The sequence below is a fragment of the Pteropus medius genome, unplaced genomic scaffold, assembly GCF_902729225.1.
Source record: "Pteropus medius unplaced genomic scaffold, Ma_sr-lr_union100, whole genome shotgun sequence".
In the NCBI taxonomy this organism is placed as follows: Eukaryota; Metazoa; Chordata; class Mammalia; order Chiroptera; family Pteropodidae; genus Pteropus; species Pteropus medius.
Genome location: NW_024354875.1, coordinates 43,302,507 through 43,324,622, shown reverse-complemented (window position 1 = coordinate 43,324,622; position 22,116 = coordinate 43,302,507). Strand labels below are relative to the sequence as shown.

The following is a 22,116-nucleotide window of genomic DNA, read 5'->3' as shown; positions in this document are numbered from 1 at the left end:
ACACTGCATTTCTTTTATGGGCATAGACTGACATAAGTGATGTGGTGTGACAGCCTAATACTCTGGACTGTGAGACTATATTGCTCCCTCTTTGCTGGCTTCCATCTGCAAAAAATGCAGATCCCAATGGCAGCCATCAGAATTAAATACATTTTGATAAATAATAGCAGAGTAACATCAGATTATTATTTCACAGCAGGTCTTTGAAGCCACTCAGACTCAGCCTGTCTCTTCCTGTTTCAGAGTCTGCCTGCTCAAGGGCTTTAGCTGCTGATGGACACTGATCTTTCTTTTTTTATTTTAGTTCATAAAGGGTCAAGTTTAAAGAGGTTCGATATAAATCTTACGTTTTCCAAAGAAAATCTCAGCAAAGAATAAGGAAACTTTGAAGGTGGGAGGTGGCCAACTAGTCCAGGGGCAGTGGGCTCGGGAACTGGAGAATAACGAATGATAGGGGCTCTCTGTGCTTCTGGCAATGACCATAATGAGCACTCCAAGTGAATGAGAATGAAAGGGAGCCAGGAAGGACACAGCCATGAAAAAATGAGAAATGAAAGTCTCTCTGATCCTATCCACAATGGACCAACTCCTCAAGGAAAGAATAAGATTTGTATGAACTACCTCATGAAGAAGACTTTAAAATAATAATAACAGTAAGCTAATTGGTTAATTTTACATCTAATAGCCATGTTAATAAATATTATACCTTTTGGAAATACACTAAGTACATACACACTCTCATACCTCTATGGGGAATCAAAATATTTAACAAGCAGCCCAAAATACCAGCCAATCAGGATGAATGCCAGCCATAAACACCAATAAGGCCATCCTGGAGCACAAAGCTAAATAAAAGCCCTGAATATGCACGCAATTGCACAAATAACAGACATCTCTTCCCTCCTGCAAAGTTCCATACTGGATTCTACTCTGATTTCTTTTCCAAGCAGCAAGAAAGACTAGTGATAAAAATGTTAAAGGAAAATCTGAAGTTATTCTTCTGTATCTTGGCTTTTTGCCTGAGGCTAAAAAAAATGACATAAGTTTCCTTTTCCATTTGTCCTCCTCTCTGTTCCCAGGTCCTAGAGACCAACAACTATCCACCCCCTCCTGCATCCCTGCAATCCAGAGCTCCCTTCTCAAAATAGAAACTGAAGGAATTCCCCAGCTGCCTCAGGGGAATCCCTGAGCATCGCCTTCTTTACCATACTTCTGAGATATCTCTCCGAGCATCCAGTGCTCCCAGCAATTTCTTATTTCTCTTCTGCCTTTTCCTCCAGATCTTGGTTCAAATCCAATCCTCTACCTACGAGCTTTTTACATTATGCATTTTCTTGCCATTCTGTCCTTTAAAAATTTTTGAAGAACAGTAGTTTTAGGATGTTCTGATGCTCGTGTCATGGGGCTGTAGCTCTCCACCTCATTTTTCAGTGGGAACATTTATTAAATACCTCATGCAGTCCGTCTGCTGGATAACGTATGCATGCATCTCATTTAACCATCACAATGCAGTGGAAACATTATTTCTACTTTGCAGGAACCTGGGAATCAGAAAGGCTGAGGAACTTGTTATTGATCACACAGATAGTAGTAATATCAAGTTCTGAACTCAGGAGACAGTTTGATGCTAATCTCATGGTCTTTCATACCCAATGTTGCTGCTAAAAAATACAGAATAATAATAATAATAATAATAATAATAATAATAACTATTCGAAGTTAGAGTCTCGACTTGATCTAACTAATATTTTTCTACACCCACTCAAGTGTTTACACATATAAGAAAAGAAGCTGGGTCACCGCATCTTCACACTGCTTATAAATCTCAAGCCAACAGAGCCCCAAGTAGCCCTAAGCTTGAGAAAAATGTTAACCAAAATAACTTTTGTCCATCACTACCGAAGGAAAGTCAGGTATTACGCTGACAGATTGTCAACGTATGTTGCCATTTATTTGAATTCCATTATGTATTCAGAGAATATAGAAATATCAGTGATGATCAGCTGGTGGTTAAATGACAAAGCAACAAATCCACAGCATTCTTTTAAGGGTTGAGAGGATTGTTTTCTTTCTTTAGACTTAGAGCAAAGGAAAAAGTATTTACAGTTAGACATGGACCCCAAGTAAAAAAAGAAGAATTGGTTTCTTTTTTCTTTTTGAAGAAAGAATTTCTTTTATAAATTATAATAATTTACATTTCAAAAACACAGGATGATTTACATTGTGGTTTTGAGTATGCTCTTGAGATTATTTTTTATCAAACTGTCCTCATTTTGTCAGCAAATGATCAAATAATACAGTTGTTCCATGAGAGAAGAGGAGGGTTTTGGCTACTTGTTTCTGCTTAGGGTTTGGGGGTGTGTATGAGTTGGGAGGAATGGGCACATGCTGGGATCTAACTGCATTCAGGCAGGTTTGTAGGGGGCTCCTCCAGGCCTCCTTGCCCTAGGCAGGCATGGGCAGAGACTTTCGCACTCTTTACTCTTTAGGGGTGTACTGATTAACTGCGAACCTCATGTAAGTCTCTATTATTTTCAACCTCAGAAATATTTATCAAAAAATCAGAGACCATGACCTCCTGGACAAAAGGAAAACTGTCACAGCGCTGAAAGCAGGAGAAGACCGAGCCATTCTCCTGGGACTGGCCATGATGGTGTGTTCCATCATGATGTACTTTCTGCTGGGAATCACCCTCCTGCGTTCATATATGCAGAGGTAATGCCATCGGGTGGGTGGGACACTGTCTTTTGTCTCCTCCTTCTCCCGTAGCTTGTCAACTTTAGGTCCTCTTCCTCACTTTCATTCCTAATTTTGAGCAATGCCTGGTATATACTATTTTTCAATAACGTTATCTAATAATGATGATAAAAAATAACCTTATGTATAAACTGCCTACTGTGTGCCAGGAACTTTGCATACATTACTTGTTTAATTCTCAAAACTATTCTATAAAGTAAGTATGAATATACTCATTATAAAAATGGCAAAACTGAGGTTGAAGATAAAAATAATTTGCCCAGCGTCATACAGCTCTAGCATGTGGCAAAGCCAAGATTCAAACCCACATCCCACTAATTCCTGAGTCCCCGTTCTCACACTTCTGTTCGTTCTCCATCCTCATTCCTTTTCTACCTCTCCCACCCTCATCTCTCTATCACCTTACACATCAGTGGTTCTCAAGGGCACATTTAAACTTCCTGAGAAACTTTAAAAAAGACTGGTGCCCCGGCTCTACCATCATCATCCCAGAGGTCAGATTTAATTGGTCTGGAATGGGAACCAGACACCAATAGGTTTTAAAGTTCCCCAGGTGATTCTAATATGCCATCAAGGCTGAAACACTGCTATGTACCAACTAGAAAAAAATGATAGATTTTGAACCTTATTCATTTTAATATTTGCCCTCGGTTTACAATATAGATAAGGAAGCAATTAAATACTGAGCTAGCAAGTGTATTACCCCCCTGAGTGAGCCATAGCATCTCTAGCTAACTCTTCCCATAAATTGGACACTTGAGCAAGGGGAGTTTAGCACTGTTATAACTAACGTGGAAAGTCTCGCAGTGGTTCAGCTTAAAGAAATAAGAGCCTTTCAAATGAAAACTTGAGGTTTCAATTTTAAAAAAATCAAATCATTTTGTGGCATTCAGTTCTCCACATAAATTAATACTTTTGTTTTAATAGCAAAGTGTAACTGAAATACAGTAATTTGCTAAAATTAAGGCATCGTCTTTCCAATTCGCGGTTGCTCTGCTGTTTCTCAGATGCCTTCAGCTGTACTCCTTCTCAATGAAAGCGCTGATGTCTCAGGCCTCAAGTGTTCATTAATTCCAAAACCACTTTCCGGTTATCACATCTGCTTAGAACCATCCAAGACTTTTTTCCTCCTTAGATAAGCAAAATCTGATCACCCATGTCCCAGGAAAATACAATTTATCACACCAAAGGGAGCCAGGGCTAGTATGCTGCCTCTGGCATAAACTAGACATGAAAAGAGGTACCCTGTCAGCGCACGTCCAGCGAAAGGAAGGGGTGTTAATCTGCAAAGAAAACATGCTGTTTTCTGTTCACTATGGTAATCAGCTTATATTCAGAAGCAAAACATGGATTGCTGGTATGTTACTTCCTAATCATAAACATTGCCCTTGATTATAAAATCAAAAATATCTTAGAATGGAAAGCTGGCCAATGGGCAGCTGGAGATTTTTTTACTCTTTAATCTTTCTGATTGAGAGTTCCCAGGGCACTGACATAAACCCATTTATCTGTATAGAATGTCTTCTTTTCCACTGCGTTCATGGGAGGCAGCACAGCGTGGGCCTTAGAGAAGTCCAAGATTGGGTGAATCACAATGTCTATCACTTTTTAGTTGTGTGACCTTTTATGTTACTTGATTTCTATGACCCTCACTCAGTTCATTCACCTTTAAAAAGAATTAATACCCAACTAATAGGGTTGTTGAGAGGACAGAAGACAATGTATATTAAGCACCAATTAGAGTGATAAGGGATGCAACACTTGATTGCTCTTGGAATAATCAAAGGGAGAGCTATCTTTTCTCCCTTTTAGAAAGACCGTAAAGAAATATATCCCTGTCCTTCTATCTGTCAAGTTGGACCCTCAAGCCTCCTCCATCCCTTTGCCATTTTCCCTACCCCCTTCACTCTATACCTTCTCCATGTACAAACTGGGCAGACACTGCAGAGGTGAAGACTGGTGTGTGGCAGGAAGCTGCTTACAAGGTAATAATATAGTATGTGTTGTGACATAAAAAGATGCTTTATGCTTTTCAGTGCATTTGAGATAGGAAAAATAATAACTTAAATCAAGCATTGGAAAATATTATACCATAACCAATTGGAAGTCACTGAAAAGTTCTCTGGTGCCAAGAAAGTTTGTCATTGTTTATATTGTAGTTTGCCTGTAGGTGCTCTATTCAAAAGCATAAACTTAAACAAACAGGTTGTATTACAGATTTGAGAAAGATCCTTCAGGTCTACGGTGATGCAACCCTGAACAAGCCCGCTCCCGTCTGATCTCGGAAGCTAAGCAGGGTTGGGCCTAGTTAGTTCTTGGATGGGAGACCACCTAGGAAGATCAGGTGCTGTAAGCATAAAAAATTAAAAACTAAGGGATTGTAAGCTGACAAGGTTCTTGCAATCTGTGAGGTCAACTAACGGTTGCCTTGCCTAAAAAAATAAAAATAAAGAAAAAGATTCTTCAAGCTAAGGAGCTGTCAAATGATTCCCTCTGATTATGCCATCCTTGCTGTTATCTATTTGGACCTGTGTTTACTCTCCCCGTCTCTCTGTAGCGTATGGACTGAAGAGTCTCAATGCACCTTGCTGAATGCATCCATTACGGAAACATTTAATTGCTCCTTCAGCTGTGGTCCAGACTGCTGGAAACTCTCTCAGTACCCCTGCCTCCAGGTGTACGTTAACCTGACTTCTTCCGGTGAAAAGCTCCTTCTCTACCACACTGAAGAGACAATGAAAATCAATCAGAAGGTAGGAACTTGCATCTTGGTCACTCCACAGAGCTCCCACACCCAGGTCATTCTCTCTGAAGTTTCCCTGTGCCAACATTTCAAAGGAAAATGCCACCAAGAAGTAGGCCCTGCCTCATCTATAAACAGAATTCACAAATTCGACTCTGGCCTGGGAAACATTTATTTTCTGTATAAGTCATGGACAAATCATTCCCTCATTTTGTGGTAGTACAGATTTATCCTTTAATTCCATTTAGAAGGGTAAACATCATATCCTTATTTATATACAAACATACTGAGTCTTTCAAAAAAATGTGCAGCTTAGTCAGAGTTGTAAAAGCCAAAAAACAGGTATTTGTTATATTCCTGGGATCCATGGAGGTAAAACTATATTTTGGTTTTCCAGGGTCATTGTTATTTAGTTCTGTGGTCTTAGGACTGTAACTTAACCTCTCTGAGCCTCAGCTTCCTTTATTCTAAAAAGATGGTAACGATGGCCTTCTTGCAAGGTCATTCTGAGGATTAGGGCAGAGGATGTGAAGTGACAAGCAGAGCATGGTGCCTAACATAGGGGAGACCTTTAACTCATGATCACGGTTTGTGTGCTTCTGTGTCTTTCTTTATGTACATTATGACCACAGAAGTTGGATCCTTCAGCCCATGGTGGGTGCTCAACAAATGTGTACTGTATTAAAGCTGTGCAAAAAATTTGCATTTATAAGGTCTGGGATGACAAGTAAAGCGTCAGCAGAAGCAACCTGCCATTATCGATTTTAAGTTAAATATAATTAGTTTTGGATTTATGATAGCAATTTAGATGGCTAAATTACTCTCATATACCAAAACAATCTAATGCCACTCCAATAGGATAACTGGCCCTCATTACCCAGACACAACCCTCAGGCACTCTAGCCTTACTTATAAAAACTTTTCTTTTCATTACAATTATCTGCATTTAAATGACATAGGTGATATGTATTGAAAAATGCAGGAGCTTCGAAGTTTGATACTAGGAAATAGGCTTTACTTTGTGATATAGTGACACAAAGTAAGGAAACCCATCTTGCATTTTGATTGCAATAACTTAAAAGAATTATTGCAAATTTCTCTGAGAACTCACATAATGAAAATTTTGAAGAATGTCATTTTCTGATTTCCTTTCATTTGTGGTAGCCACAAACAATGCCAGTCCTCACCCTGTACTGCAAATATATAAAGCTCAGCTGTCCCACAAAGCATGTGTTTTTCAATATCTTCCCTCAAGTCAGATATTTTGCTGACCTGTAATGACAAGTGCCTTTAAAACTCTCAAATCTTCATGTAATTGGAAGTTGGCCAAAGTCAAATAAGCATCAAAAAGTGGGACGTATTTCCATTTACTTGTTTTAATATTTTATCACTACAACATTATGAATGCATTAACAGGACTATAAACAAGAATTGGACCTACTATAGAAAGTCTCAGTTAAAAATTTAGGGCCTGTATTTTGTCTGTTGTCAGCAAGATACCAGGTCATTTTTTTTTTTCATTTATTTGCCCCATTACCTTGTTTTTAACTGTGAATTATAACACACATACAAAAACATGCAGGAAATGAAAGAATACAGCTTAAGGATTTATTACAGAGATTCTTCATGTAACCACATGAGGGTAAAGAAATAAAACATTTCCTGCACCACAAAAACACCCTTCATGCCTTCTCCCAATAACTAAAGGCTCTGCCCTCTGCCAAAGATAACAACTATCCTATCGTGGCAATTACTTTCTTATTTTTCTTTAAAGTTTTATCACCTAAGCTTATATTCTTAAATACTATATTTTAGCATTGCCTGGTTTTTAACCATTATTATAAATGGAATCATACAGAATATTTGTAACTGGCTTCCTTTGCACAACACTGTTTTTTAGAGTTAATGTATCATATCCCATTGTATGAACATGCCAATTTATTTTTTTATTCTAATGTTGATGGACATCTCAAGTTCTCTACAGTTTGGGACTATTACAAACAATTCTGCCATGAATATTTTCATACATGTCTCTTGGTACACAAGTACACACATTTCTATTGGCTATAAACCTGGGAATGGAATAGCTAATTCATAGGGTATATTTATCTTAAAGTTTAGGAGATAATGCCAAATGATTTTCCAAAGTGCCTGCACCAGTTTGCACTCTCAACAACCCTGTATGAGAGTTTTTATTGCTCCAAATCCTCATCAATACTTAGTATTCTGTAATTTTAATTTTAACTAATATGGTGATATTTCCTTGTGGTTCTGATGACTAAAGTTGTCGAGTGCCTTTTTTGTTAAACTATTCTGTGCCAAAGTGCACATTTATTTTTATTGACCCTGCTTAGTGTTCCCAGGGCTTCTCTCCCTATTCCTTGATGTTCTTTGTCAATTTTAGAAAGTTCTCAGTCGTTATAACATCAAATACTATCTCTGTTCTTATTCCCTCTCATTTCTCCTCCTTGGACTCCAGTTGACCATATGTTGGGTTTTCTCATTTTATCCCCTGTGCGTCTTATTTTCTTTTGTATTTTCTCTCTTTTAGTTCCTTCCTGCTTCATTCTGGATATTGACCTGTCTTCTAATTCACAACTCTTTCATTAATTCTAATAAATCTAACACATTACTTGACTGCTTAATTTCTCTTACTGTCTTTTTCATTTCTAAAATAACCATTTGGGTCTTATTTTATAATTCTAGTTTTCTACAGTATTCTAATTCTTGCCTTTTAAATCCTCCAACACAAAAAATAATAATATTATAGTTATTTTAAAGTTCATTTTAATGACTTCAATATCTGAAGCTCCTATTCTTTTCTTCTTATTTGTTTTCGCGTTGTCATGTAATGTCTGGTAAATTTTTATTAGGTTTCAGACATCATATTTGCAAAATTAATTATGAAAATAAGTTTAATCCTAGGATGAAATCATATTTCCAAAAAATTTTCCACTTGCTCCTGCCAGGCCTTTGGGTGCACCAGCCAATCATAATCACCTTATTATGACTTCATAAATTAAAATATTCAAGTCTGAACTGAAGTCCTTATGAGGACCTGTTTTCTTCAGGTTTCCCATTATTCCTATAGTACAGCCCTTAAGAGTCCCAACGCAAAGTGAATATGGGTCATCAGCGCCCTAATTTGATAGGCCTTCAATGAAAATTCCTGCCCTTAGCTCTGTAAGGCTGTCAAAAAATATCCATCAGCCTTCTAGGATCTCAGGCCTCCTCTAGAATCAGCAATGCTCCCAGGGGAAATATGGCACCAAACACTGGCTCACCTTCCTGACCTGGTAGTTCTTCACTCTCTGGATAGCTGTCCTCTGCCCTGAGACCATTAAACCATGATCTTAATCTATCATTCAGGATATTCCTGGGGGGGAAATTTACTCTTATGCTTCCTGTTATCCTCTCCCAAGTTTGCCAAAAATAATAGCCTTCTTCCTAGTTACCAAAAAAAAAAAAAGGCATAGTTTTATTGAGATGTATAAGGCACTACTGACAATGTTTTATCTGAGACGATAACAGGCAAAGAATATCAACCAAGTTGTCTGAATCTTTGTAGAAAATATGCAAAAGGATTTTATTTTTAAATTTTTACATTCTCTCATATATTCCTTTTCTTCAGATTGTAAACCCAGTGCCCAGCCTCTTGTCAACATTATAGCTAAAGCTGCTTAAGCTGATAAGCTGGCATGTCCTTGTAAAGCAATTGGCTAACAGTCTCTAGGAACTGCAAGCAGGCTCAAGGGTCCCTGCCTCCCCTGGTCACAAGGTTGTTATTAGAATCATAAACAGTAGCTAAGTATTAAAACCTCTCTATCCACCAGAGATTCTCAAAACATATCCATCTGGTTTAAGGGTAAATTTAAAATGAATTTTGGTGCAAAATAAGAAAATATATCCATTTTCTTAGTATGTGGTATAATATCAAATATATGGTATTTTATATATAACTGTCAAGGAGACAGTAGTTATTTTTGATAGATGTTAAATTCTATAAATTAACTAGTTATTTACAACTCCAAATTCAGCATCACTCCTCAGTTTGTCACCCATTCTGAAGGCTTCTGGGTTTCCTAAATCCTGAGACCATACATATCTACAACAGGGTCTCTCAATCTCAACACTACTAATTTTGCAGGTGGGATAAATCTTTGTTGTCTGTGAATGTTGCTAGGGGCCTGTCCTGTACATGGTAGATGTTTAGCAGCATCCCTGGCCTCTACTCACTAGATATCTAGCACCCTCCTCCCTCCAGGTGTGACAACTAAAAATGTCTCCAGACTGTGCCAAACCACTGCTCTAGATTTTATTTAGCTTTGACTTTGGGTGCTGTGAGATCCCAGAATTCTAAGGAAAGATGTACTCTTTGAGTTCCTCTGCACAGCACTGGTAGGGCAAAGGGGAAAGGGGAAAAACTGAAGTGAAGTCGGTAATCTAAATGAGAAATAGCAGGGACCCAACATTTATTAAGTGTCTACGATGAACTATGTGCTCAGCACTATGCTAAGAACTTTATAAAAAATCATCTCATTTAATCCTATTAAAACCCTACTACTAAAGTAATAATAGTCAAATTTTATCGAGAGCTCACAGTGTAATACAAAATATTTTACATGAACTCACTTAATTACAGTAGAAATCCCAAGTATGAGGTAAAACTATTATCTCGGCTTCACAATAATGAAGCTGAGCTCAGAAATAAAATAATTTTCCCAAAGTCATATATTCACTAACTAGGTTTAAATTAAAATCTAAGTGTCTTTACCTCATCATGTTATCTCTTAAAAAGAAAAACATTAGAGTGTTCTCTAGAGAGAATAAAGATAAGAGCTCTGAAAAATCTAAATTCCATGAAATATTTATCTTTATGATGGTATGATGGTATATTTTAATGAACAGGTAAGAATCCATGTGTTCCATCTTATTCCAAGAGATACTCAGGATCAAGTAAAAGGTTATGAGCAAAGAACAGAATTATCACTGACACATAGGAAAGGTTAGGGTTGTATATTCAGCACTAGTTTACATAGGGCAAATATTAAACAGATAGAAAGGAGGTAGGGAGGATCATGCCCAGAAATGTGACATAAGACATCCCAATAATTAGGAACTTAGTTTTAAGGATATTTATTAGACATTTGTTGAAACTGCCTATGAACCATAGATTCAGGAATGCTTTTGTTATTAACAAAGTTTAGTCATTGTTCACCCAAATTGAATTCTGGGACAGCTAAGGATACCTTTGTGCATAAATAAAAGGAGGAATGTGCCTGAAAGAAGCTTGCACTGAGCATCAAGAAGAAAAACATTGGGAAGGAACCTATTCCTCCCCAATTGCCGAGAAAGAGAACCATGGTGAATGTCAAGGTCAGATTAGAGATCTGACTTACTCTAGGCCAAATTGGCTACATCATGGGCCTGGGAGCTTCATGGGTTAAGCTATTCTGGGTATTGACTAATCTTAAGGCTTCAGAGGGCTACTATTTCATTAGTAGATTTCCCAAGTCTATTTCAAATCAAGCAGAAATGCTACAATAAACATGAAAGCTCTGGAAAACACAAAAACAGAAAACCTCTCTTGGGAGGAACTTGTCTCAAACTAAAAGAAACCGTAGTACATGGCAGAGTGTGAATACTGTTTTCCGTTCCTCTACCAAACACTTCAAACAGTCCCCCTTGCCAAATCAAGGAGACACTAGAAGTGAAAATTAAACAAGTGTAAACTAAATTTTGTGAGATTCACTATTTTTTTAAGTGATGATAAGGAGCAGGAAGTCTCAAAAGGGAAAGAACGTAGAGTCCCAATTTACCTTCTCAGATCCTCTGTCCATTGCTAATATTCAAAGAACTCAAAAGTTCAAATATACTGTGGGCCAGAGCAATCCAGGGCTGCCACCCATTAACCTCTACATTCTTTGAATATAAAACATGTTTTCTTCTCTGGCACAAAACACAAAGTCTGGCATGTTGTACATGTTTAATAAACATGTACAAAATACTCATGGTTTGAAGACACTAGAAAAGGTTCCATTTGACTTTGGAACCAAGAACATTTGTTTCACATGAGCAATGTTTTTATTTATGTTTTTGGTTTTATCTCATAGACCTTGTGGACTAGGACATCCTGGCTACTAAAGAGGTTTAGGAGCAAGTGTGTGGCTCACCTTTGGGAAGGTTATACTCTTCACTGAAAGCCCCTTAGCCTCATTCCTGGTCCCATTTTATCATCCCTCCCCCTACCCCTCCCACCTTGTTTCATATTCTCTTCCTGTTTCTCTCTAATAATCTCTCTTATATTGACACCCACATCAAGCACGTTACCTGGCACATTAGAGACATTCAATAAACAGTGATTTCATTAAATTTCTAACCCTTCTCTGAAATTAGACACTTTCCTTTTTCATAAAAGAACAAATGAAGAATGAACCTTTCCCCTGAGGTGACCCTGAGAATTGAAAGCTCCCTTCCTACCATCACAAGGAAAAGCAGGCTAACCAGTGAGGTTATTCAGTCAAACACCTTCTTCGCATTGCCCTCACTTCTCCCCACACCTTTTATTTTCAGGGCGAAGGCCTGTCACTTTTTGCTTCACACAGGCCTGGCAAAGCATGTCTAAGCAAAGCCCATCAGGTAGTTTCTCAAAATTTCTGTCCATCATGAGAGTAAAAATGATTCTATTAATGTAAAAGATTCTGGAAGTGAGCCTAGAAAAAAATCTTTTAGTCGCTTTCCACAGAAGTGAAGAGAAGATACCGTTGCTGGCTCTTCTTTGCCACGGAAGGGAAAGGACAGTCTGGAGAAGTTGACAGCACCGGGGTTTCTTCAGCTGAGAGAGGAAAGGTCATGTGTTAGGGCCATCTCTGTGGTCTTCAGTACTAAGGAGAATTTAAGGGATTTGGGTAAGCAGAAAGATTTATTAATAAAATACAGATTAAGAAGAGAGATGTGAGTCTAAATATTCTGCTGAATGGCTGTCTCAGAGGTTTGCTAGGTCTATATATTCATGCAGATAAGGTACAAAAGAAAGAATGACCAATAGCCATGGTAAAAATATTAACATATTTTGATTAGTACTTAAGTGTCTTATATATATAAAATTATTATTCAGATGTTCCTTTGTGTCATATATCATGCAGAGTCTAAAAGTTAAGCCTTTCCTACCCCACACCTCCTACTAAAAAAAGAATGATCTAAAAATGATGGGATTTTTATCTTCTTAATCTACATAACATTTTTCCAACAAATTGTAGCTCACTTAGTAAAGTTTCCATTTGTTGAAATGCATTCTTTGTATTCTAAACCAAACACATCGATTTATCCTTCAAGCACATGATGAAATCATAAGATCACTAAATCTTCACCCCAAATTCATACCAGCCTCAGAAACATACACATGACTACAGTTTGAGCCACAGAAACAGAAACCTAGAATTCGAATATAGGATTCAGCATGTCAAATCTCCTCGGACACAAAAGGAATATGAGACAAGAGCCACCAAACTAGACTCCTTCAATAAAACCCACGTAGCTAGTCACCTTGCCCTCCTTAGAATTTTCAGTTTAGTATGTGGCACTCAAAGACTTTAGGAGATTATGTGGCCAACTGTGATATTCCAATAGGAAAATATTAAAGAAAATGTATTGAGGCTTTAGGCATATTTATCATTTAACCCTCGCACGTACCCTGCCACGAAGGCTCTATTAACCCCATGATATAAAGACGTTGATTCTGACAAGCCAAGTAACGTGCTTATAGAAGCACGGTAACATATATGAACACAAGTCAGAGGCTCCTTAGACCACTTCACAAGAGAAGGATCCATCAGTAAGAAAAGTAAAAGAATGGTTGACATAGGACAGAGTTTTCAGGGATCAGTCCCAACCTAGTGGGAGCCAGTTTATGTGTGTTGAAAGATGGCAGATGGCAAGGTTCGGAAAAGCTAAAAACACTAAGGCAGAAGAATCTTTTTTCTACTAGCAACATGGTGTTGCAGGTACCAAGTGTCACTGGCCCTCGGGACCCAAGTCTGACCATGTACGGAACATGCCTCATCTGGCCAGGCCAAATGTGCATATTTGAGACCATGATAGCTTGAAACTATAATAAGCAGCTCCTGTTTTACAGCTTTGTTAGACAGTCTCAAAGTAATTTATATCTCATTTTATTTGGAAGAATCTTTCATAGTGACAGAATTATTCTCATTTGGCTGACAAACGTTTCTTGAAAAAACATTTAAAGCCACATCAAATCACAAGAGCGTAAAAAAAGAAAAAACTTCAAGTTTAATAAAATGCTATTTTTACTGAGATGATTTCAATAACTTAGTACCATTAACCACTGAAACCACTACTATAAACTATCCTGGCTCAAAAATATATGGAAGCCTGATACACTCCTAATCTAAATTGGCTCTGTTTGAATCCAACCACAAATGGCTTGTCTGTGATTTTTTTTTTTTTCAAATCTTTTTCTTCAAAAAAACATCCAAAAATTTTTATAGACATGATCTTGGCAACATTGAAGAAGGAAAAAAATATATAGCCCCTTACTGCCTAAAACCCTTTTGATCCAGAAGGCATCCAACTGGTAGAAAATTTGCTTCATGGAGTTATAGGCCAATTTTGAACTAAGTCATAACTCCGAGAAATTGTGCTTTGTTAGAGATACCTCCAAACCCTTAATGTTCTGCTAGTACCAGCTCTCTGCTGTACTCACATTATGAGCGTACTTACATTTATACTTAGATAATTAAATTTGAAAGGTGTCAACCATTCCTTGCTATGAGAACATTACCTTAAGCCTAGTGTATGATAAATGCCAGCATGCTCATTCTCCATTCTTAACTAATCAAAGAATCTTCCTGCTGTTTATAGTCAAATAATCCAATGATGACAGCACAGCAAACAAAGCAAGATGCCAGTATACCCACTAATAAAGTCAAGGGAAAGAGTAATCCAAACATACTCTATTAGCAGAACCCATTCCATTTCTTTTATAGTTTCCTCCTGTGAAATCTACAAGTCAAATTGTTCTGCAACTCCAGGTCCTACCCCAAAGCTCCCATCAGTGTACCTCAAAGTTCACCAACAGCCCACCTCATCTACATCATTGCATACAGTCATTTGAGTTGTGCACTGCACAATCCTAGGAGTATCAGTCACATTGTAAAAGTCATAGAGGTGAATATTTATAATCATAACTAATAAATTGATAGTAGCATAAAATGTGTTTTTTCATAAAATCAATGTATTATGATAATTTTTCAATAGAAATTAGTTTTTAAGAGAGGAAAGAGTTTTCTAAATCACACTAAAACACTCTATAGATTAGCAGTGATCTTGTCACAAACTAATTTAATTCAGATAAATCAATTAAATTAATCATTTGATAGTGTATATAACAAGAGACGGGGATTTTTTTTTTTCAGTTGGGACTCACCTTACCATAGAGAGGGGAAAGAGTTAATCAGGGATCTGCACATCTCCAGAAAAGTGACTAAATCACTTTTTCCCTAACTTTTTGAAAAGTTAGATTCGTTGTTATATCAGTTTTGGCATTATCCATTTACAGATCAAGAAAAGAGAATCACAGAGATTTCATCTTCTCAGAAACTGCTTTATAATTAGGAAAAATGTTCAAAAATATATCTAATAAGTATTTTTTTAACTATGAAGCTATTTAATTCCATTTGTATTCAGAGAAGAGAGAGAGAGAGCAGAAGAAGAAAGGAGGACAGGAAGAGGGAATAGAGGGAAAAATATAAATTGGGGTAATGAGAGAGGGCAGGGCAGAGAAGAAGAAAGAAACAAAGAAAGAAATTGAAGGATATAAGTGTGTAGAAAGGAAGAAAGGAGAGACATGGAAGAGATATAGCAAGAAATATAAGAGAGGTAGATCAAAGGGAAAATTCTGTTTTCAGATGGGTGCTGGTAGAAGAGTAAACTGATTTGGTACTATTTTAATTTTCCTTCATTTATGGAGAGAGTTGCTTTGTTATGCAACTGGGCATGAACTATTCATCATAGCTCTTTATTTAATATCTTCATACTTTTCAAGATTTTTTTTTCAGCAACTCACCAGGAGTATTACTGTTTGTTTGTTTGTTTGTTTGTTTTTATTACAGTCACAAGATGACCAAGGTAACTTAGCTAAATAAATTAAGCCAAGCCAAAAAGATGAGAAACTACTTTCCTTGAGAGAACTGGTAGCTTTTGATGTTACGTGGACGGTTGTAGACAGACAAAAACAGAAAGGTCGATACTCTGATTCCATGGAAGAGTGTGTTTAAAAGGGAATAATTTGGCCTTTGAGCCACGCTTCTCTTGCTCAGGCCTGCTTCCACATCTGGAAGTGTACTTTCTCTTCTAATAAAGCTTTTCTTTTTACTGTAAAAATAAATAAATAGATAGATAAATATTAAATAAAAGGGGATAATTAGAACCCACTATGCTTACCTACAGCAAAAAAGAATCCATTGAAGTTATTCAATTTTAACCAATATTTAAACTTTTATGAAAGAGCTATCAAAGTACATCTTGGTTCAGATACCGAAAACACTATTTTAATCAATGTGTGAGTTCTTAGAGTTTCTGGAGACACAAGTTTGAATATGAAAAAGAATAACCATCATAGTTATTTCACAGATCAAGTTGGTCTCAATATCCCATCCCCTCCTAGACACACACACGCACACACAGACAAGAGCAACTTCTATTAACAATCTATGTCATTTTCCACAGTGCTCCTATATACCTAAGTGTGGAAAAAATTTTGAAGAATCCATGTCCCTGGTGAATGTTGTCATGGAAAACTTCAGGAAGTACCAACACTTCTCCTGCTATTCTGACCCAGAAGGAAACCAGAAAAGCGTCATCCTAACCAAACTCTACAGTTCCAACGTGCTGTTTCATTCACTCTTCTGGCCAACATGTATGATGGCTGGGGGCGTGGCAATCGTTGCCATGGTAAAACTCACACAGTACCTCTCCCTGCTCTGTGAGAGAATCCAACGGATCAATAGATAAAAGCAAAATGGATGAGATCATTTTCTTTAAAGCTCAAATACTGTTTTCTTTCTTTCTTCACCAAAGAACCTTAAGTTTGTAATGTGCATTCTGTTATGAGTTCCTTAATATATTCTTATACGTAGAGCAATAATGCAAAAGCTGTTCTATATGCAAACATGATGTCTTTATTATTCAGGAGAAGAAATAACTGTTTTGTGTCAGTTGGTTGTTTTCATAATCTTGTTTTGATGCTGGAACTAGTACTTCCTTCTCTCGTTCCGCCAAAATAGGGCTCAGTTATTCATTTGCCAAGCTTTGTGGAGGAATGTAGACAATATCAATGTGATGAGGTCTGTGTTCTGAGTTGTCAGATCTCTTGAAGACATTTCTACAGTACTTTTCATTATTCATCGTTTACCAAAGCTACAGCCAAAAACATTTTTTTCTTTTCACTCTCAACTGAGCCCCATAGCAAGTGAAGAGACCAGATTTCCTAACTAAAAGATGTTAATACATTCTCCTTGTATTTTTACCATATCACTGTAAAGAAGGGGGGAATCCCAACCAGCTATTTTTCTTTTATTATTTTTTATTCATAATTTTATATTTTTAACTGATTTCCCAAAAGATAAGCTGTTTTCATTAACCAATTCTATAATCTTTTCCTGTGATTTAAAAAGAAAATGAATAGAGCCCCTTTCCATGTAAGACCCTGCTACTGTGTGAGGAGATGACACTTACGAGGAGTTTCATTACCTGTGAACTGAATGAATGTTGAGTGATAACTCCATTACAATCTAGGAAAGTCTATGTTACTAAGATATTTGTGTGAAAATCTTTATTCTATTTCAATTGAATTATCAGATGGTAAAATTAAGATCCTACTTGTTAGTCAAGACAAGTGAAATGATTTCAATGGGTAAATCTGTTGTGGCAAATTAACATGTTGGAATATTGCTCTTTGGGAATTTATGTAAGTTAATGAGTGTGCAACCTCTCTCTTTCTAACATTTGTTCCCTATCGGGATTTTAAAGCTGTGTGCACAGAATATTTGTCACCTCTACATGTTTTATTTTTCTATTTACAATTGCCTTTTTTTTGTTGCTAGATTTTATACACAGAATAGACCTTTTTTCCTAACACACACTTGAACTGAATAACAGATTTAAAGAAAGCTTTTGTTCACATTGCCATTCATTTATTGTGTTGGGGTGGGGGGAATGAGGAAGTGGTTTTAAACAAAACATTGCATCTTTTATTTAACATCAATATCAAAAGAAGAAGACAAGCATCTATCTTTCTCACCTATACTTAAGTACCTTTTTGTAGTTTTCTAGGTATTGCAAAATTTTACAAATTATATTTGTGGAATGAATGGTAAAACTAATCTGATGAAATGAAAGTATTCTGCAATATTGTAATTCATAGTTTGACTTTTCATAAGCAAATAAATCCCTAGAGTATAATCAAGACTTCAAATGTGTAATTAAATTTTTAAAAATACACTGCATCAGCAAGGTTTGAATACCTCTTGCATTTTAAGCTGACAAGCTCATGGTAGTCCAAAAACCCATGACTTACTATTTTTAAAAGTATTTAAAGAGATTATAAAGAAAATTCCTTTAACACTCAAACACATACACACAATATTATGAATATTTGGAAAATATCGTGAAAGACTTGATTCCTACTCCACCTTAAAATTGTAATTCTGAAGACAATAAAGAAATCTTTGTGACAGCAGAGACAAAAATTTATAATCTTTAATGTTCCTTGAGTCTTCTTTAAGTGATCTAAGGATGAAACTTATGCAAGTGAAATTACTAGATGAGTTATTTTTCTTATTTTCCTCTGGACTTTTAATTAAAAATTGCCAACTGAGATAAAAATGGAGATATCTCAAAATAATGACACCGAAAAGAAGTTAACTGCTGCTTTCTTGAATAAGAAAGCAACAGTCCCTTCAAGTAATTTAAATGTATACACGATTAAACGCTCATTGTTAAAGGAAGAACTAGGACTAATAACAATGCTTTAAATGCTTTGTATTTGTTAACTAAAATCTTTACAACAACCCTAATTGGAGGAAGCTCTGTTATTATCCCATCCTACACATGAGAATGTTAAAATTCAGAGATATTAAGTAAATTTCCCAAGGTTACACAGATACTAAGATGGCAGAGAGCTGAGGAAATATCCAGCCATTAGCTTCCCCCTCTATTATGATAACCACTTCCATGGCTTTGAGATCTTTTAGATTAGACTGAAGGATGCTGAGGTTTGGAAGAGATTATAGGGGTGAAGGAGAAAGAGCAAAGTATACAATATTGCCTTTTCTCTTAAGAGTGCGTTTTTAATTTGCTAAGAGTGTCAAAACAACATATATGAGAAAAATAGAGAACAGTTAGGTTTCCAATTCACAACAGTGTGTAGGAATAATATCTACAGAAGCTTGCAATGAGGCTTAACTGGATGTATATGTAAAATTCCTAACACTATAGCATATAGTAGATGCTATGAAATGGTAATTATTATTATTAACAGTAGTATTAATGGTATTAGTATAACCACTAATAGCATATAGTCTCTTGAAGCTAGACTAGCTCAAAAATGTCATTTTGCTCAAACTCACACCAATGCTTAAATCCTTTCTATAACATCCTTAATAAGGATCACCTAGTGATAGGGACAGTTACCATTTGAATCCTCCCAGGTATGGGGTAGGTTACCAGTCAATAAGACACTGCTAGGAAGGTTTCCTGATATTGATTACAAATCTGCCCCCTTATAATGTTTACCCACTAAATCTTACAAATTCAGATCAATACTCCTGTAACTAGCTTATTCTATTAGTCTTATTTTGTTTTTACAGAAATGGAATGGGGGTGGGGAAAGAGCCTTCCATTTGTTTAGAATATAAGACCATGGAAAATAACCCATTAAGCCAGAATTATGACGTAAATGAAAATTTATAAAGGTAGCATAAATGATATCAACTTTTAAAAAATGTGTGTATATATATATATATCCCTTAGATCCTAAACATTCATGGGTGAATTAAAATGATGAGCTAGCTAAACGCTGATGCCAATGTGAATTTTAATCCTCCACCACCTCTTAATATGATTTGGCATTCTGAAAGGTAAAATTGTCTAAAATTATACATTACGTTCTTATTCACCTTCATGACAACCAGACTAAGTTGTCTGCTAAGTAACCAGATTACTTAGAAGCACAGATGTGTTCCTAACAAAATGTTGCTACAGTTGTGCTACGGGTTTGGCTTGGCTAGGGTACCAATCTCCAGTGCAATGCCAAGGAATTAGAAGCAAATGTCAATCGTGAATTCCAGTAGTGACTTTATGAATAAGTGTTTCATATAGGTAAGAAGAGAAGTTAGTCTCTCAAAAAAAATATGATCACTTAATTAGGGATTCTGGAACTCCTTTAGTCAAGTTCTTCCGAAACAAATTTAATCACCAAGCCCTTGTAAATTGGAATATATCTCATTACCAACATAGTGTGATATCAAGCCATGCAGAAGCATGTAGTGTCCTCTACACAATCCCACTACCTATTAGCATTATTAGCAAGCAGTGCCAGAAATTTCTTTAAGTAAAAGTCACAACTTTTCTTCATAAAAATCCGTCTCAATCTCTCTTTCTCTCCCCACCACTCTCACTCCCTCTCAGCTATTTTCTTCTCATTCTTACTTTTCATAGCAGCAAAGACAACCCCTAGCAACTGCATGTTCAAAAAATCTCTGTCTATAAATGCTAAAGGCGGAAAATCTAGCATTCATATCAGTCCTCAAAAAATGCCAATTCTCTTGTCCACTACTGTGCCCACCCCCGTAATGATGGAGGCGGGCACATTATCTGCAGCCTCACTAGGTGGAGATCAAATAATTCTCCAAAGGGAAGAGAGTGTGTGTTAAAGAAGAGAGGAAGGTGTGCTGGGCAAGCAAAACAGCAGATACCAACTCCAGGCAACTTGGACAAACTCATAACAAATTCTTCTGGCATAAATGAACACAGATTTTGGTTGAAGGAGAAAACACACCACATATATGGGGAGAAAAGCTAGTGTAACCAAGAGGGTAAAGGACCAGAAAGAACCAGCGCACAGAATTTACTTTGCAATTTTTCCATGACTCTCTCAGGTATCTCATAATTTTTTTTTTTTAATTTCTAATTTTCACTCAATGAGAGGTGCAAGAATATTTTGGTTTCAGCAGGAGACAAGAGATTCCCTTAGCAGCAACTCATATCACAATAAGAGGAATGAGAGGAAACGAAAACTAGTTTAAAAGAAGAGGAATGACAATATGTGGGAAAAGGACATTGAGAATCAGAAAATCAAATTAAAGAACTATTACTCTTCATCAGTGACTAAAAAATGTCTCTATGTTTTTCTTAAAGGCCTTATTCTTTGGGGGCTGGTAAGTACTCATTTGGACTAGCACAGATTTGATTGCCCCATTTACTGCTTATTTTGGAGTAAATTCACTTACGGAGCATATGAAGAGATAAAGCATGAGTTCTCCCTACCCCTTAGGTTTTTCACACATCATAACATTTAAGAAAATGATTTCCTTCTTGAGCCATGCAATCTTGTCACAGATATCAACAGGAAGCATTACCCACTATCTGCAACCTCACCTATTATCCGCAACACCACGGTGACTTTTGCATCCAGACGTACAAATAATCTCTTTGACTTAGGTCTGTCCAGACTAACCAGCCTCCACCAGTTGGGAAGTCATCAAAACTCAGGCCTTTTATGTGTTGCTCTAAAAATCCAGCAGTTTGTGAAACAGCGGCAAACCCTGACACTTAGCTCTTTCCGGTAGTGACAAACACAACACACCATCCCTACGCCATTCTGAGTGTAACAGAAGTATTATTTTGGAACAATTAACAGTATCTTTCTCTACCCAAAAACATTCATCTGCTGTAGCTAACATTTAGCAATATTAAGAGAAAAAAAAAAAGCACGGAGTTTAGTCTGGGGACTCATCCTGTGTGTCAAACACATCCCTTCCTTTCCAACAGTGGTGACAGATAGAGAATTTGGTGTCAATGCTACACATAGGTCCATCTCTAGAAAGTCATAATCAGCTGGGAAGTTCAGCTTTCCTAGAAAAAGAGAGTGCTCTAAAGACAGTTCAGGCATATGTAGGAGGAAATCCCAGCAGCCAGGCTCAGCTCAGCCAGTTGAGGCCTCTCAGAACAAACTGGTTTTGTGCTAATACAACAAAGAGGCTTTCCAACTCTCAGTTTCTTTGAAAATGTCACACTATCTGGCTGAATAAATAACCCTTTGAATACTAACAACCCTCAACTTAGCCTGGCAAACATCCAAGACTTTTTAGAAGATTACACTTGGTGTGCTTGAGTAGCCACATGTCCAAACCATCTAACAGTGAAAATCAGCAATGGTCTCTGCTTTTCAGAATGAAGCATTTAATAATTGAGGAGCCACATAAACTACCAGTATTTACCACTAAATTCAATTCAAAAAAAAAACCCCACGGAGAACTGGCACAAAGTGGCCCTTTGGAAGACCAGGTGAAGCCAGCAGTTTACTTTACCTGTAA

General features: G+C 36.8%; 1 protein-coding gene and 1 pseudogene across 2 annotated transcripts in view; both read left to right on the top strand.

Annotated features, from left to right (window-relative positions):
- KCNMB2 (potassium calcium-activated channel subfamily M regulatory beta subunit 2) overlaps positions 1-18,019 on the top strand; it is a 215,129-nt gene extending 197,110 nt beyond the window's left edge. Inside the window, exons 3-5 of one of the 2 annotated variants that reach the window (XM_039855413.1) lie at positions 2,545-2,715; positions 5,315-5,510; positions 16,250-18,019. In XM_039855413.1, coding sequence (XP_039711347.1) covers positions 2,545-2,715; positions 5,315-5,510; positions 16,250-16,534 — 652 coding nt within the window. In that variant the 3' untranslated portion in view covers positions 16,535-18,019. The remainder of the gene's footprint in view (positions 1-2,544; positions 2,716-5,314; positions 5,511-16,249) is intronic. The other variant, XM_039855412.1, reaches the window with a different exon arrangement.
- Positions 4,995-5,113, top strand: LOC120597381 (uncharacterized; annotated as a pseudogene).
- Positions 18,020-22,116: the final 4,097 nt, after the last annotated feature.